We start from the raw sequence: 26,310 nt of genomic DNA, 5'->3' as shown, positions 1-26,310 counted from the left end.
TAAAAAAATATATTAAAAGTTTTTTGGAAAAATGGAAGAGTAACTGGGGTTTGAGAGACTGGGGCCACCTGGGCGGCCGCTGAGGGGGCGAGAGGAAGGACGCGGCGGCTGAAGAAAACCAAAAAGAACGAGCGACCGGAGTAGTGAGGCGGCGGATAGAACAGAACGAAGTAAAGGGAAGCCGCAGAAGAAGAAAAAAAATGAACGAGAGAGCAGAGGATGTAGCAACGGAAAAATGAAAAGATAGGTCCACTGGTTCGCACGAGCTGCTGCTTCCTTACGTTTAAAATAGCTAATTTTAATTGTATGAGACGACAACAAAATTTTAAGCAATGACAACTATTATCTCGAAGTCATAATTGCCTCTAGATGAATCCAGGAATACTGAAACCAATCCTTCCTTCCCCAGCTGCAAGCAATCATGGCCATGGCTACAAATTTACCCACAAGGGCAGTGCGGGCAACAATGGCCTTGCTGACGGAGAATGCCGCAGAGGTTGGTGCAAGATATCATGCGGGTGGCTCAGAAGCATAGCCGCCGCCGGCGGGTGAAACACCGTCAGGACCATTTGCGGGTGAGGAGCTAGCAAGCAACTGAGGATGGTGCCGGAGACCCAGTAGGGGTAGCTGAGGGAGGAGATGACGTTAGTGAAGGAGTGGTGGGAGGCTGGGAGCAGGTGCTGCAGCCGGAGGTGAATGATTATTTTAATTTAAGAAATAATAACTTCAATTATATGAAATGACAACTTCTATTTGCCAAATAATTCTCTCTAAAGTACCCTTTTCCCAGATAATTCTCCTTTTGCCGCCGTTCGGCTTTGTTCAATTTGCATGTTTTGATGCTGCTTATATGTCAATTGTCATTCTCTTATCGGAAACTCAATTAAAAAAAAATGTCACTATTAAGAATTTAAAATAGGGTCTAACTTGGTAAACATTGTTATTGGCCCATATAAAAAATATCGTGACTAGAATCATCTAAAGTTGTTATTATCATGCCTGTCATGTCTATACAAGAGGTCAAAAGCCGACTTCTTAATCCCATTTGGGTCGCTATCTTCACGTTGTTTTCTAAGCATCAAACTATGGAGTTAGAAAAAGCCCACTACTATCCTCGTTCGGCTCCTTGTGCCACAATCTTCACTCAAAACAACTGAACCATCGTTTTGGTACGTTGGTAGCCTAGAAGGTGATGGTATGGCGTTCTTGTCCATTTGAAGCATAGTCCATGAGCAGAGTAATCCTCTTTATCCTACTCTTCTCTAACACAAAAACCATATACATCTATATTTTCAAGGATCTAGGATTACAATAGCTTCTTTTGTAGAGTTCAGTGAATTGATTTTTAATGAGGGCAACATATTACAAGAATAGTTCAAAGTAGCTCTCCATTAAACCTTGCACATATTTCAGTTAGGTAGAAGCAGGTGGGTTGCAGATGAATCATCTATCCTGTTTTGAAAATGTTAATAGTCTTTTTTTTTTTTTTTTGAATTTATTTGTTCATCCGTTTCTCTTTTACTTCTCATTTTAGATAACTTATTTTTTCTCACGACAAATATGAAAAGAAAATGCGACCTACGCCGATCTACTTAGTATATTACCGTCACTAAAGGTTGCTTTACTCCTACAGTTTAGTTTCAACTAATTTGACATATAGTTGAAAGTTGAAAGTCTCTTGTCGTTGTGACGTGTGATTGATACACAAACTTAAGCTTTTGCATGAAAGATTATACAATCTATGGTGTATAGAGTGAATATAAGATATTTCATTTCTTTCAATGTCAATACTTATGTTTTTGTGATACTTGGATGTGCAGGTCTGTCCTTCTTTTGTCCCACGGTCACCATGTTGAAGAAAGATTTAGAGTCGAAAGAGGAGAAGAAAGGGGAACGTAAGATTTCTCTCTTAGATCTGCCTGAACTAACCCTACAACGCATTCTTGAGTGCTTGACAGCTGCTGAATTGTGCACACTTGCACATGTGTGCTCTTCCTTGAGAGTCAGGTGTAGAAGTGATCTTTTGTGGGAAAAGCAAATAAAGCTGAAATGGGGAAAATTAATCGGTAATGTTGCTTATCAAGAGTGGAAATGGCATTTAGCAACAAGAGGGAGAGAAAATAATTTTAGTCAGCAAGTTCAAAATGGATCGCTGGGATCTTTCACAGGTATTTGGCCGATTATTTGTATTGGATCGTTTTTAGAACATTGCAAACCGCCTGGTAATTCACTATCAGAATATTCAATGATGGCTTGGTATTTCTATATGGAGAAGGGGAAATTCTGGTTCCCTGCTCAAGTCTATAAGGTAAATGCTTTAATTAATGCATTGAAATGTACCTCCACTAATTTATTTTGGAGACTATGAGGACATTATTTATGCATATTGCCAAATAATAACTCTTAGATGTTTATTGCAGAGTGGTGATTATATGCTTTGTTGTTATGATGCACTGCTGAGCTATAATTGGAGAACAAATCTATTTATGACAAGGTATTTTAAGTATTTCCTTCAAATTATTTAACCTACACCTAGATTTTTGTGGGGCCCTGGAAAGCATTCTAAAAGCAGGGTAACTCTACCGTAATTAGGCTTATTTGTGGAGCCATAGAGAATTTCCTGAGGGGTTAGACCTAAAATTATGAGAGAATGTATATAAGTGAGTTTGACATGACATGTTAATTCAAAATTTTAAAGCAAACTCAAAATCTTAGGAATTAAGCACTTGCTTAAAACCTTAAGGATTACACTTGACTTGCTTAAGTTCCTACTATAACCAGAGTTTAATACCACTACTTGTAGGGATCTTTTGGAGAGAATCCCACGTGTGGGAAGAACCCTACCATAACTAGTCTCTGATGCCACATTTACAGCCTTAATGCCACTTGTTTGGCTTTCAGGAATCACGAAAGGTGGGATAACCTTGTAGTGATCAGGATCTAATGTAATTTAAAGGGCCTTATGAAGGGTCTAGACTCTGATGCCGCTACTTATAGGAACCTCTTGGAGAGTATTCTGAAAAATAGGAGAATTTTACCATGACCATATTATGAGCTTCCCAACAATTTATCTCGAAATTATAAGTCTCAGTTTCGGAACATATTGTGAGTTTCAAAATGCTAAATTTTTATTATGCTTCATGGTCTTTGTTGAACTCAGAACCATTGTAATCTTTCAGGTCTCGGTATTCTGGGTGGCGATTGGTTGAACAGAATATTTCGTGGGAAAGGTTGCGAGCAACCCCAACTCAGACTCCACATGTTCTTCATGTTTCTGATTGTTTGAATGATTTAAAGCCTGGGGATCATATAGAAGTCCAGTGGAGATCGCACAAAAATCTCCCTTATGGTACTATATATGTTTTGTACATTGGATATTACAATTCTTATTGATTTTGATAGAGGGGGGCTCATTCTTCCGTACTTCATTAAATATTTGTGCCAAATATCATAGTGTATTTATTCATAGTGCCGTGATGTTTTGCATTATCGCTCTGACATTTTATATTATGTTTTCTTCGTGGCTTATGACCTTATGTATCGGAAAGATCAATCTTATGTCAACGTCCATTTCATTCCTGTTGGTGAATGTTTTGTAGATTGGTGGTATGCTATCGTTGGTCACTTAGAATCGTGCAAGGAGGATGATCACTGTCATTGTCACCTAAGCGGTGAGATTTTTTTTTCTTCCATCATTTAAATTATGATATGACTCATTTTTTGATTTTTTATGAGTAAAAAATTATGGTAAAAATAACTCAACTGCATAAACTTGGCCTTGATATAGGCTTTTAAGTGAATTTCCCATATTTTAGAAGATGCGTGAATAATGCCTGATTTAGATTGAAGGCTCATATATGCTGATTGTTATCTTACTGTAATTGCTATATACTTTCTCTTATCGAACTTGGTTAAGGAAAATGGTATCATTCCATCGAGTTTTAATGTTAAACTGACAGATTGTATCTCTTATAATTAGATTTGCTGATTATTGAGTTCATACAGTACTCTCCTGGTTCCCACTATAGACGAGTGGTGCTAAATAAAATGAATGATGGGGAACAAACAGATGGTGGAGGAGGCGGCCTTTATGGTGGAATAAAAAAGCTTCATAGTCATGAAATTGAAAAGTGGAAGGAGCTGTGGCCCAATATTATTGGGTAGTGCTGAGATTTGAGAGCTTATTAGTAATAAATTTAATTATATGTGTGTCTAAACTTTAAGAAGTTGCATTATTAATAAGATATATGAATACCATGACTTATTTTTTAAGATTTATGTAATGTGTAAGGCTTACATGTGTTGAAAATATGTCACATGATTGTGATATTGATGTTCTGCATAATTTGTCCTTCCTTATATCTGGATCAGCTTAAAAAGATATGTTTTATGTTTTGGGAGATAAGTAAATTCTTTACAGCTAATTCTTCTTTTCTTTTCTTTTTGGCCAATTTTACAACTAATTCAAACAAACAATTTTTTCTGAAGTGCTCCACATTTTCAAATGATGAAAATTTTTTGCATGGTTGTTTAAAAAGCCGAATCTCAGCTAGTGAACAGAGAGATATGTATATGACTACGAATCACCTGGTTAGTTAAGCATGGTTGTTTTGTTTCGACATAAATGTTGAAGCATTATTTTTGCCAGCTTATGTATTTAAAATTTTAAAAAATATTAAATAAACAAGTTCACATAATTAAAAATTTTAAAATAAGATAAAGGTTGTCTGTATGCACGCGCCCAACCGGAAGCAAAGGTGTATAAATTTTATGGAAAACTGTAAGACATGGAAACACGTGACCATAGCTGCTCTTGGTTTAATACTGTCTCGCTTTTGGATATAAAAGCTAATTCATTGATTTGAGTAGATTGAAAAAAAATTAATTAAGTTAACTATTTATAATAAATATGTATTCTTTTTTCTGAAATATCTTTGCTAATCAAGTTTATTGGCTAGAACTACTATTATTATAAGTACTACGAGTATTTTGAAAAAAAATGAATAAATACAGAAGACAAAGTAGATTGGGATCTTATATTTAGGATTAAAATAAAAGTTAAACAAGTTTTTATATTAAGAACTAGAAGTAGTATTACAATAAGACTAATTGCTTTGGATAATAGTGAATATTCCTATTAATTAATTAATGCTAAGCCACATAATTATTAATTTAACAAATTTAGTCTAACACATATAACAGAAGTATTCAATTGTACTACTTCCGGTTTTTAATATAAAAACTAATTGACTAATTTGAATAGACTAAGAAAGTTTGTTAAATTAATTATTTATATTAAATATGTCTTGTCTTGTCTAGAATACTCTTATTACTCATATATATTAGTTAGAACTACCATTTGATAAAAATTTTAGCACGTGAAATTACTACAATGACTATTTTGAAAAAATAGATAAACATGAGAGACAAAGTAGATTGGGATCATATATTTAGAATCAAATTAAGAATTAAACAAGCTCTTATATTAAGGACCAGATGTAGTATTTCTTAATTTTTAATTGTTGCTATTTACTCAAACTGTCTTACACGAGAACTTAGCCGGGCAAGGGCCTGCACACAAGATACAGTAGAAGCCTGCGGGATGAGGAAAAAACAGAGACACAGGACAACGAAATAATCATTATTAATGGAGATACTAAAAGGTACGCAGCTGTCGATGGAAACTGTTGAGGTTCTTGACATATTCTGCTTCGGCCTTTTTCTTGTTTCTCTCAGCAAGCACAAAATTTATATTCACATTAACAATGCCATTAACAAACAGAGCCCCAAGGCCGATGGAGAAAGAGGCTTATCTCTTGAAATTACCAGAACCCATCTTGGATAACATTCTCGACCAACTTTCACCAAATGAACTACGTTGCATGTCGGAGGTTTGCACTTGTTTGATGCGCAGATGCAGAAGTAATCGATTGTGGGAGAAACACGTACAACGTAGGTGGGGAAGACTGCTTGGTGATGTTGCTTACAGAGAGTGGCGATTTCATATGATGAGGATAACGAACAAGGAAAGCCCCTCACGACTACAAATGAATCCACCAAATGGATCATTAGGATCATTTACCGGTGCTTGGCCTCTCTTATGCCTTTCTTCGTATTTGGAAAATCCCAGACACTTGACTAATTTATTACTGTCGAATTATTCTAGTATGGCCTTGTATATTTCTCTTCAGAGTGGTCGATTTTGGTTCCCTGCCCAGGTGTATCTGATGGCACCGGCAAGTTATTTCACTCATCAACTCTTCTTTATGTTATAATAATCTCTGTGACAAAATTGAAAAATCAGATTTTGCATTGATTAGTTTCAGCTTCCAAGGCGATATCATGCGCTACTCAGTTATGACCATATCTCAAACACCTTTCAAGCAAGGTATGACATTGTTGAGATATAGTTGGGCTGTCGCTCATATAGTTTGGATTTAATGAACTTAATTCCATAATATGATGTCATATATCTCTATTCTTAAAAGTTTTCAAATTTTCATGAGTAGCTGTTTGTTGTAGGTGTCCAACGAATGAGTGGAGACTGATTGAGAAATATATAAGTTGGTCTAGGCTGGGATTGCCCCCATTTCACACTTCTCCATATGTTCTTTATGTGTCCAATAATAATAATGATTTGAAACCCGGCGATCATGTTGAGATCCAGATGAGAAAAGGCAGCCGAGCTTATGGTGATAGCTTTTCCCCCCTTTAATAGTGATAACTTCATTATATTACTTGGAATCCAATAATAGTATTGATCGATTTAATTAATTTTCATATGAAGTTAATTAGTAGTTTAATTTAATCATATAAATTATAAATGGGATGTGTAGATTGGTGCTATGGTGTTATTGATCACTTGAAATCATGCGAAGACAGGAACAATCATTGCAGTTGCGAGCATAGCGGTAAGTTGAAATCATTTGGAAGACAAAAGGAGTGTGTGATACACACACACACAACATTTGCGGAATGAAACTAATGATTATTGGTTTTGGAACTAATTGATGATAGATAATAATTTGATTATTGCTGTGTGGATGTAGAAATGTTAGCGGTGGTGTTCAAGATGCAGTACTCACAGTGGAAATCGATAGTGATAAATAGAAAGGTGAATGGGGAACAAAGAAATGGAGTTTGGATGATTGGAGGAATCAGAAAACTGGATGACTTGGAGGATATTCGAAGATGGAACAACGAATACCATATTTAGCTCATCACAAGCTCACTTTTTTTTCTTCTTATTTATAGCATCTTTTATTGATTCATACAGTAAATTGAAGTTTCGATAGTCGAATGACCATTAATTATTTTATTAATTACCTTTTTCATATTGCGGATTAATTATTCGAATTAACTTGCATCCCTGCGTCTATGAGAGATGGGTTTCTCTAGTTCATTTAAATTTTAAGCAACTAAATCAGATTATAAGGGTCTTTGGGTGAAAATAAAATTATTATTTTAAAAGTGATTTTAAGTATATGAAATAAGTTCTGTTTAGAATTACTTAAAAGTATTTTTTTAAAAAAAATATTTTTTAAGATAACCAAACGCTCTTATACCAATGACGCCCATGGGGAAAAAAAGTACATCTTTGCAGCAAGATTGGCCCATTAAGCAATACTGCTACGCTAATTAGTTTCTCGTCACTCATTTTATATAATTTTTTTATTATAAATTGGATATTTTATTCCATGCAACGCACGATAAAATTAATAACTTCTTTTAAAAAAAATATTCTTGTCCTTTTAACATTTAAACCACTTTGAATACATATAGAAAAAAAATAATAAGACATCGGAATACTGAAAATGAAGTTATACGGAGGCTAATATTTCAACAAGTGGGCCAAAAAATGAACATTAATAACCTAAAGTGAACTGCAATGTTGTTCATTCATATAGCCTGTGATTAGTGGGTGCAATTAATCCCTTAATTCTTTTAGTTTTACATTAGTTGAATTCAATTTAATTTGTGCAGGCATGTTTTCTGCTTAGCGTTTACCCAATTACACGCACACCTTCATCTCAAGAAACTTAGAGGGTGGTTGATCCATGTGTGCGAGACTCCGAGATTTAACTCTCCTTTTTTAAATAGCAATTAGCTTTCGTATATCTTTAGCAACACAAGCACGCTCAACGTATTGGTTCACATAGAAAGTGACAACAAATATTAAGCAACTTTGGGTCACATCTCTGAGTAGAATGGCGGACAATTTAATATAACGACAGCATTCAATTCTATTTCTTAACGTTTTCGGCCGGGAAAAAAAAAGTTCTATTTCTTGATTTCATCATTTACTCTGTTTTAAACGAAAACTCTTGCACCGGACCAAGGCACGCAGACAAGATAGTAGCCTGCACAATGGATCAAAAGGAAACAAAAGACAAAGACATAAGTTAAAAATTATCCTGCTTTGCATCTTGGACGAAATTGTGGAACTTGACATATTTATCCTGCTTCTTCAATAGAGGCTTGTTCTTATTTCCTCTTTCAAGCACGAGATCAAGATCAAAATTTTTGTTCTCATGAAGAAAGAAGCTCCTATCTTGGAGTTACCAGAACCCATCTTGGACAATATCCTCGAGAGACTTTCACCAACTGAACTATGTAGCATGTCCGAAGTTTGCACTTGTTTGATGCGCAGATGCAGAAGTAATCGATTGTGGGAGAAACACGTACAACGTAGGTGGGGAAGACTACTTGGTGATGTTGCCTACAGAGAGTGGCGATTTCATATGATGAGGATACTGAATAAAGAAAACTCTTCATCGCAATTAAATCCAAATGGATCATTAGGATCCTTCTATGGTGATTGGCCTCTTTTATGCCTTTCTTCCTTTTTGGAAAACCCTAAGGACTCAACTAATTTATTAGCGTCAAATTATTCCAACATGGCTCTGTACGTTTCTCTTCAAAGCGGTCGGTTTTGGGTCCCTGCTCAAGTGTATAAGATGACTCCTGTAAGTTAACTCTTCTTTATGTTGTACAAATTTTTATGATTTTTATGGCAAAATTGAAATATTGGATTTTATATAATGATTAATTGCAGCGTCCAAGGGCATATGATGCGCTTCTTAGCTATGATCATATTTCAAACACATTTCAAGCAAGGTATTCTTATAAGATAGTTTTACATCACTCAAAATAATTGCACATTTTCATGAGCAGCTTTAATTGCAGGTGTCCTACAGGTGAATGGCCAATAATTGAAAACAGTATAACGTGGGACAGGTTACGATCCCCCCCAGTTCACATTTCTCCTTGTACTCTTTATGTATCCAATAATAATGGTCTGAAACCTGGTGACCATATTGAGATTCAGAGCAAAAGAGGCAGCTTAACTTATGGTAATAGTTTATTTGTCAATGATAGACTATTCGATCACCATGTCATATCTGGAATTGAATTAGTATTGACGAATTACATTTTCATTCGAAACTAGTATCTTAACCCTAAATTATGAATGAGATGGTGCAGATTGGTATTACGGTGTTATTGGTCACTTGCGACCATGTGATGAAGATCATTGCAGTTGCGAATATAGCGGTAAGTTAGAATCATTTATAAGTGAAGGTAGGAAGAGTTTGTGAGACACACACTCACACACTCACTCACTCAAACACAGATATATGTGAAGGAAACCGATGATTATTAAACTTTGATTGTGTGTTCATCATTTGATAGAAATGTTGGTGGTGTCGTTCAAGTTACAACGTAGAGATCGCTCGCGGTGGGAATCAGTATTACTAAATAGGCAGATGAACGGGGAACAAAAAGCCAGACCTTGGAAATTCGGAGGTATTAGAAAACTGGAAAACTTGGAAGATATTCGAAGCTGGAATGCAGAATATCATACGTAGTTCATAAGGCTTATTGCCTTTTTAAGTATAGTATATCCTTGAGAATATATGTACTGATTTAAGTCAAGAGCGTCGACCTATAACCATCTTACTCGATGTGAATGGTTTGTTTAGCTTGAATGTGAATTTTAATCATAATTCTTGGTACTTTTTGACATGCATGATCGATCTCTCAATGATTTATATAGATTTCTCCTTTATATTTATGTTTGTTTGTATAGAGATTTATAAGGTTGTTCACCTTTCTTCTCTAGTGATACGAGGATATCACACTTAATCATAAATAATTAAATACAAAGAGTGATTTTTCTTGACATTGAGAAAAAAATGATAAAACCAAATTCAAATAGATTTTATGCGCACGCATAAGTTGAGATTCAGATAACGTATTTAAGTGTTGTTAAAATAAAAAAAGATAACGTATTTAAGTGGCGAGAATAATAATCACTAATAAATATGACACAAAAAGCAATTATATTATTACACCCTTTAATCCTATTTGTAAGATTCATTAACTACTTTATTTAAATGAAAGAAGTGAGTTAAAAATAGTCATAGATTTTAAAATTTTAAAATTACCCTAAATGAAGTCAATTAATTAGAAAATATTGTTTACTTTTTTAAGAATTTGTTCAGCCAGTTAAAGAATATTAGAGCAAAGGTCTTTTTTCTTAAAAAAAATGTCTTTAAAAAAAGGTGTTACGCCAAGACAATGAGGAAGGGTCTTGCGAGAGTAAGCCGGAGGATTACCGAATACCGTAACAGCGCTTCTATGAAAGGCTCAACTCACAATTTGCCAGGGCCCATCCCCCTGGCCTCACTCTGTAGGTTTTTCTTTCCAGATTTGATTTGACAAATGCATGTTGTTAATTAATGTTGTCATATACATATATATACACACATATATTCCAAAGTGAGGTGGCATTCGAATATAATAACACCAAGGTTATTATTATAAGTGATGATAATAGACACACAAAATAGCGGTTCTCATAATTGGTTACGGGGGTGATAATGGTCGGAGGGATGGATATTTTAGTTGATTTAATATGAACGATGCAGGTTCCAGCAGCTGGGTGCATCTTGCGAGGCAGCACTCAAACTGATGGATTGGCATTTTCTTTGTGGTCATTTGCTATGTTAGAAAAATTGGAGAATGGATCGAAAACATACCGGGTCGGATCTCGGGTCGGGTCGGTCGGATCTCCTTAGCTCACGCTTAAGCTAGACTATAAAAGTCTAAGCTTTTAAGTGCACAGCAGAGCACCTACTTTTGCAAGAAAGAAAATTAAGAGAGAGAGAGAGATAGTAGGAAAGCTCTACTACTGGAGTGATTTGAACTGATGGGGGGAAGCCTCTATTTATAGCTTTTGTCAGGGATATTTTGGGTAGCATAAAAATATCCACTGAGCCCATCAGATAAAATCTGAGATAAGATATAATATATCCTTATCTCATAATATCATGATATTTTGAATTCAAATCCAGAATCAATCTTAATTAATTCTAAATATATATACTTAATATATATTTAATCTATACAATATAAATTAATTAATTTAATATAAATTAATTAGATTTATATCGTAACCGATTGGATATGATTCAGGATGTTTGACCAAGTCAAACATATCATGATATCGCTTGGATATTTGACTGATATATTCTCTTTATACCGGGTCAAATAATCCGGCCCATCAAGGGCGGATCCAAGCCCAAAAATCTAACATCTCCCACTCGCACTTGATGGGCTGTCCATCGTGCGATAGCTAAATCTTTCATTGCTTCATACTAGGTGTCTGCCGTGACCGCGTGGGCATGACGTCATCGATTCGGGCGCCTGTGCACTAGGAATCCTTTATGCAGGACCAGCACACAAGAACACCCTTGGTGTACCTGCAAATTGTATGCTTGTTGCCTCGAATGCCCTAGTTTTATCCATACACTTTACTTGTGGCATATCTAATCCCTCTCGAGTTGTTTTGTTTACTCAGATTGCCTTTTTCATACGTATGGTATCCACACTTGCTTAGTTGTTCTGTTCAACCTGCAAGGGACATGTCACAGACACCAACGTAGATGTGTATTTCAGGATAAACCTTCCTTCTGACTATTCATCATTTAGATTTGGCATAGTCGCTTTCTCAGTCTTGACCCGTTAGATCGTATCATTCTTGACCATGGGGTTTAGGCTAGAGTAGCTGCCACTAAACCAAAACCTTGTGATGTTGTCTAAGTCTTAAGGGCATTATGAAAGGTTTATTTCCTTTCTGGGACTCACATCGTAATGGATCAGGGATCTTCCATCTACGTCCCTTGTTGCGGATTTGAGTGAGCTCATGCAGTATGAATTGCATGTTACGGTGCTCAATCCACTAAGTGGAGTATGTCGCTTTTGGTTTTAATAGCACCGTACAGACTTAAGTTCCAAATGCACTCCAACATTTGAACCAGGAGCTCTTTCATCACAACTATATATGACGTCTCACTAGTAAAGAGTTCCTTGTCTGGCTACAGGTCTCATGGATGACACATTATCCATGATTCGGCCCAAACTTTTATGGGTCTCATCTCAGTCTAGCTGAGGTGACATTTGTGCAGTGATTCTTCTCTACCATCTCATGGTGATCATCTGCTGTCAAACCTTCTATATCCCATGAGAACATAGCGAGGCGGTTGCTCGTGTGAGTGAGCCAACCTTGTGACCTGTACGACATAATTGTATTGCATACCTTGTGCCTATGCATGTATAAATACACAAATATACAAGAAAAATTTCTTTGAACTGGATAAAATGCATTGAATTACTAAGTAAGAGGAAAAGGTTCAGTACAACATGCCTTGTGCCTGCGTATTTGAACAAAAAGGATCAAAAAGAAAAAGGAGTTCAATACATCATGCTCTACGCATGCCCAAGGCCTTTACATGCTTAACGAAAGGATCTCTAGCTATAGGCTTGGTTAGGGGATCTGCCAACATCTTATGAGTGGACAAGTATTGAACTGTCACTTGTTTCTTAGCGATCATATCCCTTACAAAGTGATACTTTATGTCTATATGCTTAGTACGATTGTGGTACTTAGGGTCCTTTGCATAGGCTATTGCTGCTTGACTATCGCAGTGAATCAGAGTTGGTCCCTCACTCCCACCATGGATTCCCAATCGTACTAAGAATCTTTTGAGCCACACAGCTTCTTGGACAGCTGCAGAACAGGCTACATATTCTGCTTCCATGGATGAAAGAGACACACACGTTTGTTTCTTGCTGCTCCAGGAGATTGCTCCGTTATTCAGTAGGAAAGCATAGCCTGACGTCGAGTGTCGCTCGTCCAGGTCTCCTGCCCAATCAGCATCGGAATAACCCTCCGCACGAAGGCCATTTCCTTGATAGCATAGCTCATAGTCCATGGTTCCTTTTAGATATCTCATAATCCTCTTTACAGCTTCCCAGTGTTTGACTCCTGGATTGGATTGGAATCGACTCACAAGTCCGACTGCGAAGCATATGTCTGGCCTGGTACACAACATGGCGTACATTAGGCTGCCAACGGCACTTGAGTATGGGACTCTCTTCATGCGTTCTATATCGCATTGTTTTGTAGGGCGCATTTCCTCACTTAGGTTATGTCCCTTAACCACAGGGGTATCCATAGGCTTGCAGTCTCTCATATTGAAACGCTCAAGAATCTTTGCTATGTATGCCTTTTGTGACAATGACAGCAATTTTCTAGAACGATCTCTTCTTATCTTAACGCCTAAGATATATTCTGCTTCGCCCATGTCTTTCATCTCGAAGTTCAAGGATAACCACTCTTTGATCATCTTTATTAGTTTAAGATTGGTACCAGCCAGTAGTATGTCATCGACATAGAGGGATAGAATGACAAAGTTGTCTCCAAACCGCTTGATATAAACACAGTGATCTTCCTCGATCATTTCAAAGTCATAGGAGCTTATAGCTTTGTGGAACCTTAAGTACCACTGCCTAGATGATTGCTTGAGTCCATAAATGGATCTCAATAGTTTACAAACCTTTTGTTCGTTCCCTTTCTGTATGAAGCCCTCAGGCTGTTCCATATAGATTTCCTCATCTAGTTCTCCATTCAAGAAGGCGGTTTTTACATCCATCTGATGTAACTCTAAGTCTAAACTTGCTACTAAAGCCAGTATCAGTCGTATCGAGTTGAAACGTACAACAGGTGAGAAGGTGTCTGCGTAATCCACTCCTTCCCGTTGTGTATACCCTTTGGCAACTAACCTTGCTTTGGGTTTATCAATTGATCCATCAGCCTTACGTTTGTACTTGAGAACCCACTTGCTCCCAATTGCCTTTCGGCCAGGTGGTAGATCAACTAATTCCCATACTTGGTTGGATTCCATGGAATCCATTTCCTCTTGTAAGGCCTTCTGCCATTTTTCCTTAGCAGGTCCTGTTAGTGCTTCTTTAACACTTACGGGGTCTTCTTCATCGTGCTCTGGACTAACGATGAAGGTTGCTCCTTCAATTGAGAAGCGTCTCTTAGGGTTTTGTCTCTGTTACTTCTCCTAAGTGGGGTTGTTGCAGGACTTACTTCCTGTGACTGGGTTAAACCTTGTTGTGAAAATGGTTCAACCCTCCCACTCGGATCAGTAGACTGAGGAACACTTTGTTGTACCTCATTGCCATCATCCTCATAAAGACGGCTTGTTCGATCAATACTCCCTCTGCTAGGATATTCGGTTTCTATGAACGTTGCGTCCCTTGACTCTATCTCAGTCACTGAGCCGTCATCATTTTCACCAATGAAGACATACCCCTTAGAGTTCTCAGAGTATCTTATGAAGATACACTTTTTGCCCCTTGGTTCTAGCTTGTCATATTTATGGGAAGAATCACGAATATAGGCCGCTGACCCCCATGGTCTTAGGATGCTTAGATCCGGTTTGCGGTTTGTCCATGATTCATAAGGGGTTGTTGTGACTGATTTAGAAGGCACTCGGTTAAGTATGAATGTGGCGGTTAGAAGAGCATCTCCCCAATATGAGGTTGGAAGCTCAGCTTGTGCCATCATTGATCTAACCATATCGAGGAGAGTTCTATTTCTCCTTTCAGCAACTCCGTTCTGTTGAGGAGTGCCAGGGATTGTTAGTTGCCTAACAATGCCCCTTTCTTCACAGAGCTCCTTGAACTGATCAGAGAGGTATTCTCGGCCTCGGTCAGTTCTTAAGGCTTTGATTCTTGAACCTAGCTGATTTTCCACTAGATTGAGATATTTTCTAAAGCACTCTAATGCCTCAGATTTGTGGGAAATCAGGTAAGTATAGCCATATCGGGAAGAATCATCGATGAAGGTAATAAAATACCATGCTCCGTGACGTGCCCTAACACTCATTGGTCCGCAAATATCAGAGTGTACCAATTCAAGAGGTTGGTTAGCCCTGGTTGCCTTTCCGAAAGGCTTCCTTGTACTCTTGCCAGCAAGGCAATGTTCACACAGAGACATTTCCTTTTTGGACACGTTTCCTAGCAAACCCTCTTTTGCTAGTTTGGTCATGCGTTCTTGACCAATATGTCCTAATCTAGCGTGCCATATATCGTAATTGACATCGGAAGAAAGCGCATAGCAAGAACTAGAAAAATTATCATTGAAATTTTCTAAAACAAAGAAACCATCTGAAACATAACCAGAAACTGAAAAGTTGGTCCCATACGAAATGTCTACTGTGAAATCATGAAAAAAGACATTGAAATGAAATCTAACTAAGGAAATAACAGACACAAGATTTCGTCGGATTTCCGGAGCGTAGAGGACATTTTGCAGGACTAGGGTCTTTCCTCCATGCAGGGTCAGCTCACAAGTACCGATCCCTTTGACTTCTACTCTCGCGTTGTTCCCAACATAAAGCCATCTGCTTCTTGCTGGTAACCGACGAAATTCTGTGAAGTTCCCACGATCCTTGCTCACGTGGTCTGTGGCCCCTGAGTCTATAACCCAAACAGGATTAGTTTCAGCAATAAACGCAGTGCTAGAAACATAAGAGAAATGTATTGAATCTGAATCCAATACCTTTTTCTGCTCAGGGCAGTCCTTGGCATAATGTCCCTTTTGTTGGCAAGCATAGCATTTGATGGTTGCTATGTTCCGCTTCTTTGCAGGTTTCTTGCCTTTCTTGAAGGGACTCTTTCCCTTCTTCACTTTAGGGCCGCCTTTCTTATTTTGAGAGCCTTTGCTTCTCTTGGACTGGTTTTGGGAGGTTGTCCCTCCCTTTCCTTCAGTTAAATATGCCTTACTGACAGGCTTCACAGTTTCCATCCGATCATCCTCCAGTTGGAGGTGGCGAGCTACATCAGCAAAGGTTTTTATACTCTCATTATGAGTAATGGTGTGCTTCATGGTATCCCAACTTGCTGGGAGAGATCTCATGACAGCTTGAATCTGTTGCTCATCAGATAAAGCGCCTCCGGCTTCCTTAAGCTCCCTTATTAAGTTCTGCATTGCCCTTAGGTGATGCCTTATGGGAGTGTTAGGACCCAGCTTGAAATTATCAAGTTTGACGGTGAGTCTCCTAAGCCTCGCAGCAGAGGTACCGTCAAATTCGGATTTCAGTGCTGCCCACATGGCAGAGGCTGAAGGGTGTGTTTCGAATTGCACCAACACATCGTCAGTCATGGCACTTAGCATGGTTATTCTGGCGATAGTGTCCCTTCTTTTCCAGGCCGCGTAGCCGTCCTGGTCCCTTCGCGATGCATTTGCCTCAGGCTCTGGAAGAAAAGTAGTCAACACATCAGTGACTTCTTGTTCTTCGAGGACATACGATATCTTACGACGCCACATGCTGTAATTGTCTCCGTTCAGCTTGTCACCTCCTACGAGGTCAGCTATAATGGACTTGATTCCTCTTTGAGACATCGTGCTATCACATAGACAACAATGCATTTTAGTATGGTATGCAATATATACACTTTTGTTCAAGTAGGTCATAGGTCGCCTGGGTAAGAGTCTCACCATTTTCATGATCAGGAGACAACTAGGTTGGCTCCCATCCCATTACTCCTGGTTAGTCTCTTACCTTTCTTACCTTTGACTTTCCTTGAACATATCCCCAATTTGGAGTTTTCCTCATGAAACTCCCACTCAAATAAAGCATTTGAAAATAAAAAAAACTTTATTTATTGAAGCATGAATGTTTACAAAAAATTGGATAATTCCAAAAATGAAGTCTCAAGAGTAAACATTAAATGAAAAGAAATAAATGTGAACAAAAACTCATTCGTTCATGATATATTTTATCATTGGTTCTCTCAAACTCTCTTTAACACCTTTCCAGCATCTACAGAGACATTGTTTAAAAAATGCTTCACTAAATATGTGTCCCCTCCTTGCCAGTTCCTCTCTGTACTGGATTGCAATATTTGAGAAAAAGAGTGCGTCTTGCTCATTGACAATTTGTTTAGCATAATAATTCAATTTTGAAAATAGGCACTTTTGATGCTTGTATTCATCAGCATGCTTTTCTGCTATCTTTTCTATTAAATTTATGTCCTTGGGTCTGCAGACTTCTTCCTCTTGTTGGTCAGGAACACATTTCCTTTTACCACTGCTCCCCTCAGGTACATTAGAGTTTACTTGTGATTGAGGCGCTTTTCTTTTATTTGTACTTTCGGCAGCATAATTACTTGAAGATTTTGGAGCATCAGAAAGTGGAGAATAAGTTGGATATTTTCCAAAAGAGGAGTTAGAATTTGAGTTTGAGTTGGCCATTTCCTAAACCCAAAAAGAACAAGTTAAGAAAAATATAAAAATAAATATTCAAAACATTTATTTGCTATTTTTCATACCCAAAAAGTCATAAAAAATCAGCACATAATATATTAGTTCATAGCTCATGATTTTAGAAATATTTCAGGTCAAACAGGGCTCAGAAATAGTCCCTCACGCGCCCTCACGCGCCCCAACAAGCAAAATTTTTTTTTTTTTTTAAAGAGCTAGGATCGCCCACTCTCGGGACCGGCGCGTGTCATACACGCGCCGCCTTTCCGGCCTCTCGCCGTCACGTGACCTGTCCTATTTGATTCCTCACGTCTCAAGGAGTCTATATATGTGCTTTTTATGACCAAAGGGTCCCTAGGTGGACCCCACGCGCCCACATGGCGCGTCCAAAAAAAATTTCAGAAAAAAAAATATATATATATTTTTTTTTTAAAAAGGTCGGTCGGGTCGGTCTACCGACCCGACTTCCAGGGAGATCCGGGTCCACGGACCCGAAACGCAGCGTTTCACTTAAAGTGAAACGCTGCGTCCTGGCCAGCCCAAAACGACGCCGTTTTGGGCTGGTCAGGTCGTCCCTGACCTCCAGCCGGGTCGCCCCAGATCCGGCTGGAGCTCCGGCGGGTCCGTCGCGACCCGCCATTTTCGAACCGCCGTATCTTCCTCCTCCGAGCTCCGTTTTATGCATTTTAGGTGTCTATGGACTCGTATTTTCGTGCTCTACAACTCTATGGGTTTATTTTCTTTAAAAAACATCAATTTTAAAGACCCAAAAACAAGGTTCGAACGGCCGACGTTGGAAGCTCCAGAAAATAGACTTCGATCACGTTTTTAAATCTTACGGAGTAACAAGTAATGTTTTCGAACTTCACTTATATAAACGGAGTGTGTATTTGAGTTTAAAACACAAGCATATTCAGTTCGAATGGCATACGGCATATTCACGGTGCAGCGGAAAAAAATGAGCGTGTAATATATATATGCACACATATATTGAGAGCCTCAAGAACATCTCGGCTCTGATGCCAATGTTAGAAAAATTGGAGAATGGATCGAAAACATACCGGGTCGGATCTCGGGTCGGGTCGGTCGGATCTCCTTAGCTCACGCTTAAGCTAGACTATAAAAGTCTGAGCTTTTAAGTGCACAGCAGAGCACCTACTTTTGCAAGAAAGAAAATTAAGAGAGAGAGAGAGATAGTAGGAAAGCTCTACTACTGGAGTGATTTGAACTGATGGGGGGAAGCCTCTATTTATAGCTTTTGTCAGGGATATTTTGGGTAGCATAAAAATATCCACTGAGCCCATCAGATAAAATCTGAGATAAGATATAATATATCCTTATCTCATAATATCATGATATTTTGAATTCAAATCCAGAATCAATCTTAATTAATTCTAAATATATATACTTAATATATATTTAATCTATACAATATAAATTAATTAATTTAATATAAATTAATTAGATTTATATCGTAACCGATTGGATATGATTCAGGATGTTTGACCAAGTCAAACATATCATGATATCGCTTGGATATTTGACTGATATATTCTCTTTATACCGGGTCAAATAATCCGGCCCATCAAGGGCGGATCCAAGCCCAAAAATCTAACAGCTACCATTGAAGTTTGATCACGGCACGTAAATCAGAAAAAAGATAAAAAAATCACAAAATAATAATTGCCGGCGTTTTGTGAAGGCAATAACAAGAAGAAGCTGCAGAAAATATTAGTCGTAGCTGTTTACAGCACTATAAGAATAAAATTATAAATTGTACGTGTAATGGGTTTGTGTACGTGTGAACCAACCAAGTAAAAACAGGTTGTGATACACATGCTAGAAGCATTAGCATTGTGAATTATAAATAACGAAGACAGATTAAAGGTATCATTTATTCGTTAAAAGCTTTAAGTATTCATCACTATTATGTTGCTTCTCCTCTTGGCAACAGCATAGAGAAGTTGCGCGTGCATCTCATGGAGAATGAAAAGAAACGTAATATTTGCCTCTTAGATTTGCCTGAATCAAACTTAGACTGCATTGTAAAACACCTTTCCCCATTGGAATTGTGTATAGTGTCGGAGGTATGTATTATTCTGAGGAAGAGATGCTCAGGCGATGCTCTTTGGAAAGAACATATCAGACGAAGATGGGGTCCAGTAATAGGAGAGGTGGTTTATAAGGAATGGAAATGGCATATAACATCAGCAAAAGAAGATTACTCTTTCGGCATCCATCAAAATAACGGATTGGGAACTTTTGGTGGTGACTGGCCATATCTATCTCTTGGGTCGTATTTGGAAGACTCCGAAAAGCTTAGAGGTTCACTATCAAATTATCCCATGAAAGCTTTATATTTCTCTCTAGAGAGTGGAAAGTTCTGGTTCCCAGCTCAAATTTACAGGGTAAGATTGCCCTATTTCATAGAAAGTCTAGGATTTTTTTCCATTGAAAAACTCAGTTTCTTTGATGCAAAAGTTTTGCAGGGGAATGGATTGCTGTCTTGCTACGATGCCTTACTTAGTTACGAGTCTGAAACAGATTCCTTCCAAGCACGGTTAGGAACAACGGCTTCCTCTGGCAAACTGTTACATAAGAATTGCTCTTATGGATTTTTCGTATTTGAGAATTAGCAATTTAAACATTTGGTCTTTAAGATGAATGGCTGTTAACTTTGGATACAGAAAACAACGTGGTGGTTGGCATTTTATAAGGAGAAACATAAGGTGGGACGAGGTGAGAGCCACACCAGTTGAAACCCCTCCAAATACTCTTCATGTCTCTGATGATCTCAGTAATTTGAAACCCGGCGATCACATTGAAATCCAATTTAGAACAGCTGGACAAGAATTTTATGGTATGCTTTGCCTCTAAGCTACGTACGATGTTCTTTATTAAAAAGTCGATCGTAACTGGTAATTATTTTGCTGGGAGACAAGTGTGAGTCAATATGAGAACAAATTCCACATTGAATGAAGTTAGAATACTGAAAGAGAGGCATATAAATAAAAAGGTCTACGAAAACCTATATATTGTTGACTCAATACCAATTCGTGCCTCCAGATTTATAATTCTCTTCTCTCTCAATTTATGATTAATATGTGATATCAGAGCTTTGATGCATATACCAATTCTTGTTTCTGAATATATGACCTGCAGAATGGTGGTATGCCACTATAGGACACTTGGAAACATGTGATGAGAATGAGAATCATTGTGGGTGTGACCAAAGTGGTGAGAATATGTGGTTTTGTGGTTTTTTTAAGTCTGTGACTTGGATTGTTTAGTGGTGTGGATATTAATTATTTAGTGTGTGGCAGACGTGGTGGTGGTGGAGTTTAAGCAAAACGCTCCAAGATCTCAAATGAGACGCCTAGTGCTCAGCATAAACAACTACCGGGAGCATCATGATGGAATGGGTCGTTTGTATGGAGGGATTAGGAAGATTCACAGCCAACAACAGATTGATGCTTGGAGAAGCCTATTTCCTCAACATTACGTACGTATAATTTACAGTTTTATCCATCTAACATGGACTCCAAGCAAATATGATGAATACATAATATCCTTGCTTCAAAATATAAATGTTGAAAAGGAGAAGAAAATATAATCATTATATTCTGAAAATTTTTATTGAAAATAATTACTTTTGTGTATTTGTTGTATTACCCGATGTGATAGGCGCCTGAGTTAGTGTTGTTTATGCCTCCAGTGCCACCACAGTTTCCGATCCCCTGAGGTAAATTCTTTTCCGATGTTCTTTTTTTTTTTCTTTTTCTTTTTCCAAAGAGATATGATTTTCTTTATTATATGTCAACGCCATTTTCACTGATTTCTTACTATTTTTGTTTCTCTGTCTCCACCGTATTCTGGTTTTCATCGGAGATATCAGACACAAACAGTGAATAAGAGAAGAAAGTGTGTCATCAAACTTAGATCAATCAACACATTTTAGTTGAATTCCATTTCTAGCAAATATGAACCAAGTGTTATTAGGTCGGTTCATTTGAGCGTAGTCCTTCGTTCATATGGGCTATTTGAGTGTACCTAATTTCAGTAAAGAATCATTATTTGGCTATTAAAGAGGTTAACATGAATATTCCATTTCATGTTCGTCAACATCTGACTGGCCAAGATGTTCGAGCTAGAGGAATACGGAGTAGTCCGATTTAATTAAAATCATGATGTGATGAGCCTTTAATAAGATGGATCGCGACGAAAAGATCGATGATGATTAATAAATAAATAAACAAATCTTCTGTTCGTTTTGTTTGAGAAAGCAGCGAATCCCGTTTCTCATCATTATTACCTATTTGAAGGCTAGCTAAATCACAAGAAATTACCTATCTTAATAAACAATTATTCAAATCATATAACTTCATCCTAGTTAAATTGAATTTATCTGTATTTTATAATATATATTAATATGATGGTCAAGAAATTAGCTAAACTTATTTGAACAAAAAAGATATTTATACATTATTAAATATATTTTCAGGGTCCACCCCCATGACCTCGATCGCTCACTGGGTCTTTCTTGTCAGATCAGATTTCATAGATGTTGTTGATTATCTTACGGTGATACACGCACACTTAGTTGAGGAAATTCATGGCAGTATTGCGACTTGTAACATTATATATATAATCTATATAGATTCCACTGATTCTTATAACAGTTTACGGATCGGAGGCGACAATGGTTGGAGGGATGGATATTTCAACTAATTGTTTAATATGAACCATGAAAGGTTCCAATTGGAGGCATCTTATGAGGCAGCACTTAAACTGGATTGGCATTTTGTTTGAGGTCATTTTCTACTATTGAAGTTTGATCACGGCACGGAAACCAGAGGGGGCGGGGAATCTAAAAATAACAATGGCCGGCTTTTTCTGAAGCCCGAAGGCAACAACGAGGAGAAGCTGTAGAAAATAATAGTTGTAATTTTCTAGAACACGATCAAGAATAACATTATAAATTGTATCCGCATCTGAAGAAAACTTCATAGTTGCATAACTGATAGAAATTGTATCCATATCTAGAACACAATCAATTATAAAATTTAATCCAATCAAAGGGACATAGAAGTCATCTTTTACCTTCTTTACGTTGTTGTCGAACTGAACAAACTATATTTTTTTCCATGCCATATACAGGAGAAATAATGATTTAAAATTTGCTTGGAGTCTGTACTTATCCTTTTAAACGATATTAAAACACGCAGAGAAGTAATAAAACATTGATAATATTTGAAAATGAAGTTATATGGAAGCGAACATTTGAATGCGAGAAAAAGTTAAAAGAACAGTCGAATATAAGCTGCAACGTTCATTTGTAGCTTGAGAGTATTCTGACTCCTTATATTTTATATTTCATATTATTAGATGATTACACGTCACAATTGAATGAATTATTAGCATTGTGAATTCTTAAGAACGAAGACAAATGTAGGTATTATGTATATATATTTCTTAAAAGCTCTTAATTTGGAAGAATGCAAGGATTGTGATTCACCGTTATGTTCCTTCTCTTGGAATTGTGTCTGATGGAGAATGAAAAGACGAGTAATATCTGCCTCGTAGATTTGCCTGGATCGAACTTAGACTGCATTCTAAAACACCTTTCCCCATTGGAATTGTGTATGGTGTCGGAAGTATGTAGTATTCTGAGGAAGAGATGCTCAGGTGATGATCTCTGGAAAGAACACATCAGACGAAGATGGGGTCCAGTAGTAGGAGATGTGGTTTATAAGGAATGGAAATGGCATATAACATCAGCAAAAGAGGAGAACTCTTTCAGGATCCATCAAAATAATGGTTCGGTGGGAACTTTTAGTGGGGATTGGCCACGTCTCTCTCTCGGCTCATATTTGGAAGACTCTGAGAAGCTTAGAGGTTCGTTATCAAATTATTTCATGAAAGCTTTATATCTTTCTGTGGAGAATGGAAAGTTCTGGTTCCCAGCTCAAATTTACAAGGTAAGATTGCTTTATTTCCCAGAAAGTAGTCTTGGATTTTTCTTTCAATGAAATTAAAAAAACACTGTTTCTATCTATATATAATGCAAAAGTGTTGCAGGGCAATGGAGTATCTTGCTACGACGCCTTACTTAGTTACGAATCTGAAACAGATTCCTTTCAAGCACGGTAAGGAACAACGACTTCCTCTGCACATAAAATGCTCTTATTGATTTTGTTGAGAATTACTAATTTCATGATTTGGTCTTTTAAGATGAATGGTTATTAACTTTGGGTGCAGAATACAACGTCGGGGTTGGCATGTTTTAAAGAAAAACATAAGGTGGGATGAGGTGAGAGCCACACCAGTTGAAACTCCTCCAAACGCTCTTCACGTCTCTGATGACCTCAGTAACTTGAAACCTGGGGATCACATTGAAATCCAATTCAGAACAGCTAGGCGAACATCTTATGGTATGTACGCTTTGCCTCTAAACCACGTACAATATTTCCTCTGTTAAAAAAAATGATTATAACTGGAATCATTTTGTCGGGAGCCAAGTATAAGAACAAGTCCATGAACCTGTTCTTGTTTCTAGATTCAATTCCTGTGTGATTATATATGTGTGATAGACCAGAGCTTTGATATACCAATTCTCATTCCTTAATCTGTGATGATATGCAGAATGGTGGTATGCTACTATAGGACACCTGGAAACATGTGATGAGCATGAGAATAATTGTGGGTGTGACCAAAGTGGTGAGATTATATATCTACGGTTTTATGCTGTTAATCGTCTGTGACTTAGATTTTATTTTATGAATGGTTGGCGTGGCCATGTGGGTATTAAATATTTAGTTTGTGACAGAAGTGGTGGTGGTGGAGTTTAAGCAGTATCCTCCAACATCTCGAATGAAACGCTTGGTTCTCAGCAAAGACAACGGCCGGGAGCATGATGATGGAAGGGGCCGCTTGTATGGAGGAATTAGGAAGATTCATAGCCAACCACAGATTGACACCTGGAAAAGGCTCTTTCCTCGACATTACTTGCATCCTCCCTCCACTTCCTTCTGTAGGGTGTCTTTGTCTTGTAGAAGAAATTAATTGTCCTAAATATGAGTCGCTTATTGCTGTATCATTAATTAACTTTTTCCAAATATTATCCCTAGTGCAACTTATTAATTAGAGAGTCGAAAATTAATGTAGTGTTTCTTTATAATCTAAATTGGAAATAATTTTCTTTTCCAAACAAGTCAATGAATCAGTCATGTTTTCTTGATTTTGGTGAGGTCATTAGAAGTGAATTATAATTAAAAAATTTAGAGTTTCATCCATCATTATTTTATATCCAACCAAACATAATCAATAATAATATCTACATGTTTTAAAATATAAGAAGTAAATGTTGGGAGGGAGAAGAAAGTATGATGATTTTGAAATTTTTTTATTGAACATTATTTTTCTGTATTTGTTGTATTAGGAAATCATACTAATATCGTATGGGGAAAAAAAAGGAAATCATACTAATATTTGATATATAATTCATGGTTGGCGGAAAAAAAAAAAAGGATATTCGCATGGTCAAATTGAATTTTTTCTAAAGCCGTTGAACAACACAGCCAAAAATCAGTTGGGTCGGTGCGATTTATTAGTCCGATAATCTGGATGGGATACGTTTCTTCTATAGGCGACTTGGCACGTCTTTTGGGAATGAAGAGATCTCAGTACTTCGTCTTGACTCTTGACTTCACTTGTTTGACTCTTGGTCAAATTCCTTGCTTGTTTAACAAGCCTACCGAAGCAACTTGCCGTACAAATAGGTATATTGATAAAAAAAAAATCCCCAAATATCATTGGGCATATTTTTCTCAACTTTTTCCCCAAGGTCGTTTTCAGCCTTAATAATAAATTGAATATAGAAATGACTTCGATGTTTACAAGGTCGTACAGCACATCCACGAGGCGAACAATGATTACAATTACATTGATGATTAACGCAAAATGCTATAAAAAAATCATAAATTAAGTTCAAAATTACTATTTCAATTTCATAATTATACTTTTTAATTACTGAGTTTAAGTTACCAAAACCTCATTAGAGAGTTATGAACACCAAAAGTATAAATCTTCAGGCCAAAATTTAGCATTGAGAAGAACGATTGCTGGAGTTTCCGACTCTTGTCCTGCCATTTTAAACTAATAAAATATCATCACATCAAGTTAGCTGAAAATGAGGAAGGAAGAAACAGAACGTCCCTTGTCATTTTTTGACATCTTCATCCTGATTGCCCCAGAAAAAAACAACTGAAAAAAGCGACACTATTATGGTCCCAAAAAAACAGTGATCAAGATGATGAATATCACACAATAGCATACGAGGATTATGGAAAGCAGATGCAAAATTTGTCTGTTGGATTTGCCAAACTCAGTGTTGGAATGCATCTAATCGGAACATCTCTCTCCTTCTGAACTATACATGCAAAGTATCAAAGCTCTGCACTTTCCCAAGGGACAAATTAAATGCAGAACTGAGCATTTATGGGGAAGAATGCTGAGACAGAAATGGAAAAAGCTCGTAGCTTTGAGGAAGGCGGGTGCTAAATCCAGAAGAAACAGATTGGAAATATCAGGGGCGATTAAAAGTGATCGGCCCATCATAAGCACTCTCGGGTCGAGTTCAAGAAATATTTCACAATGGACTGATGCTTCATTCCCAGATGATTCTGTCACGGATC

The 26,310-nt window shown here is 37.3% G+C and overlaps 1 protein-coding gene across 1 annotated transcript; it reads left to right on the top strand.

The window, feature by feature from the left end:
- The first annotated feature begins 369 nt into the window (after positions 1 to 369).
- On the top strand, positions 370 to 4,164 carry LOC114745695 (F-box protein At2g26850-like). The gene is made up of 7 exons (XM_028933858.1): positions 370 to 496; positions 1,821 to 2,066; positions 2,205 to 2,308; positions 2,421 to 2,494; positions 3,180 to 3,349; positions 3,600 to 3,671; positions 3,980 to 4,164. Exons 1-7 carry the CDS (start codon positions 370 to 372, stop codon positions 4,162 to 4,164), a joined length of 978 nt encoding a protein of 325 aa, XP_028789691.1.
- Positions 4,165 to 26,310: the final 22,146 nt, after the last annotated feature.

This window comes from Neltuma alba, unplaced genomic scaffold (assembly GCF_004799145.2).
Source record: "Neltuma alba isolate B1F8T4 unplaced genomic scaffold, ASM479914v2 tig00004755_pilon, whole genome shotgun sequence".
Taxonomy (NCBI): Eukaryota; Viridiplantae; Streptophyta; class Magnoliopsida; order Fabales; family Fabaceae; genus Neltuma; species Neltuma alba.
This window is presented reverse-complemented; position numbering and strand designations above follow the sequence as displayed.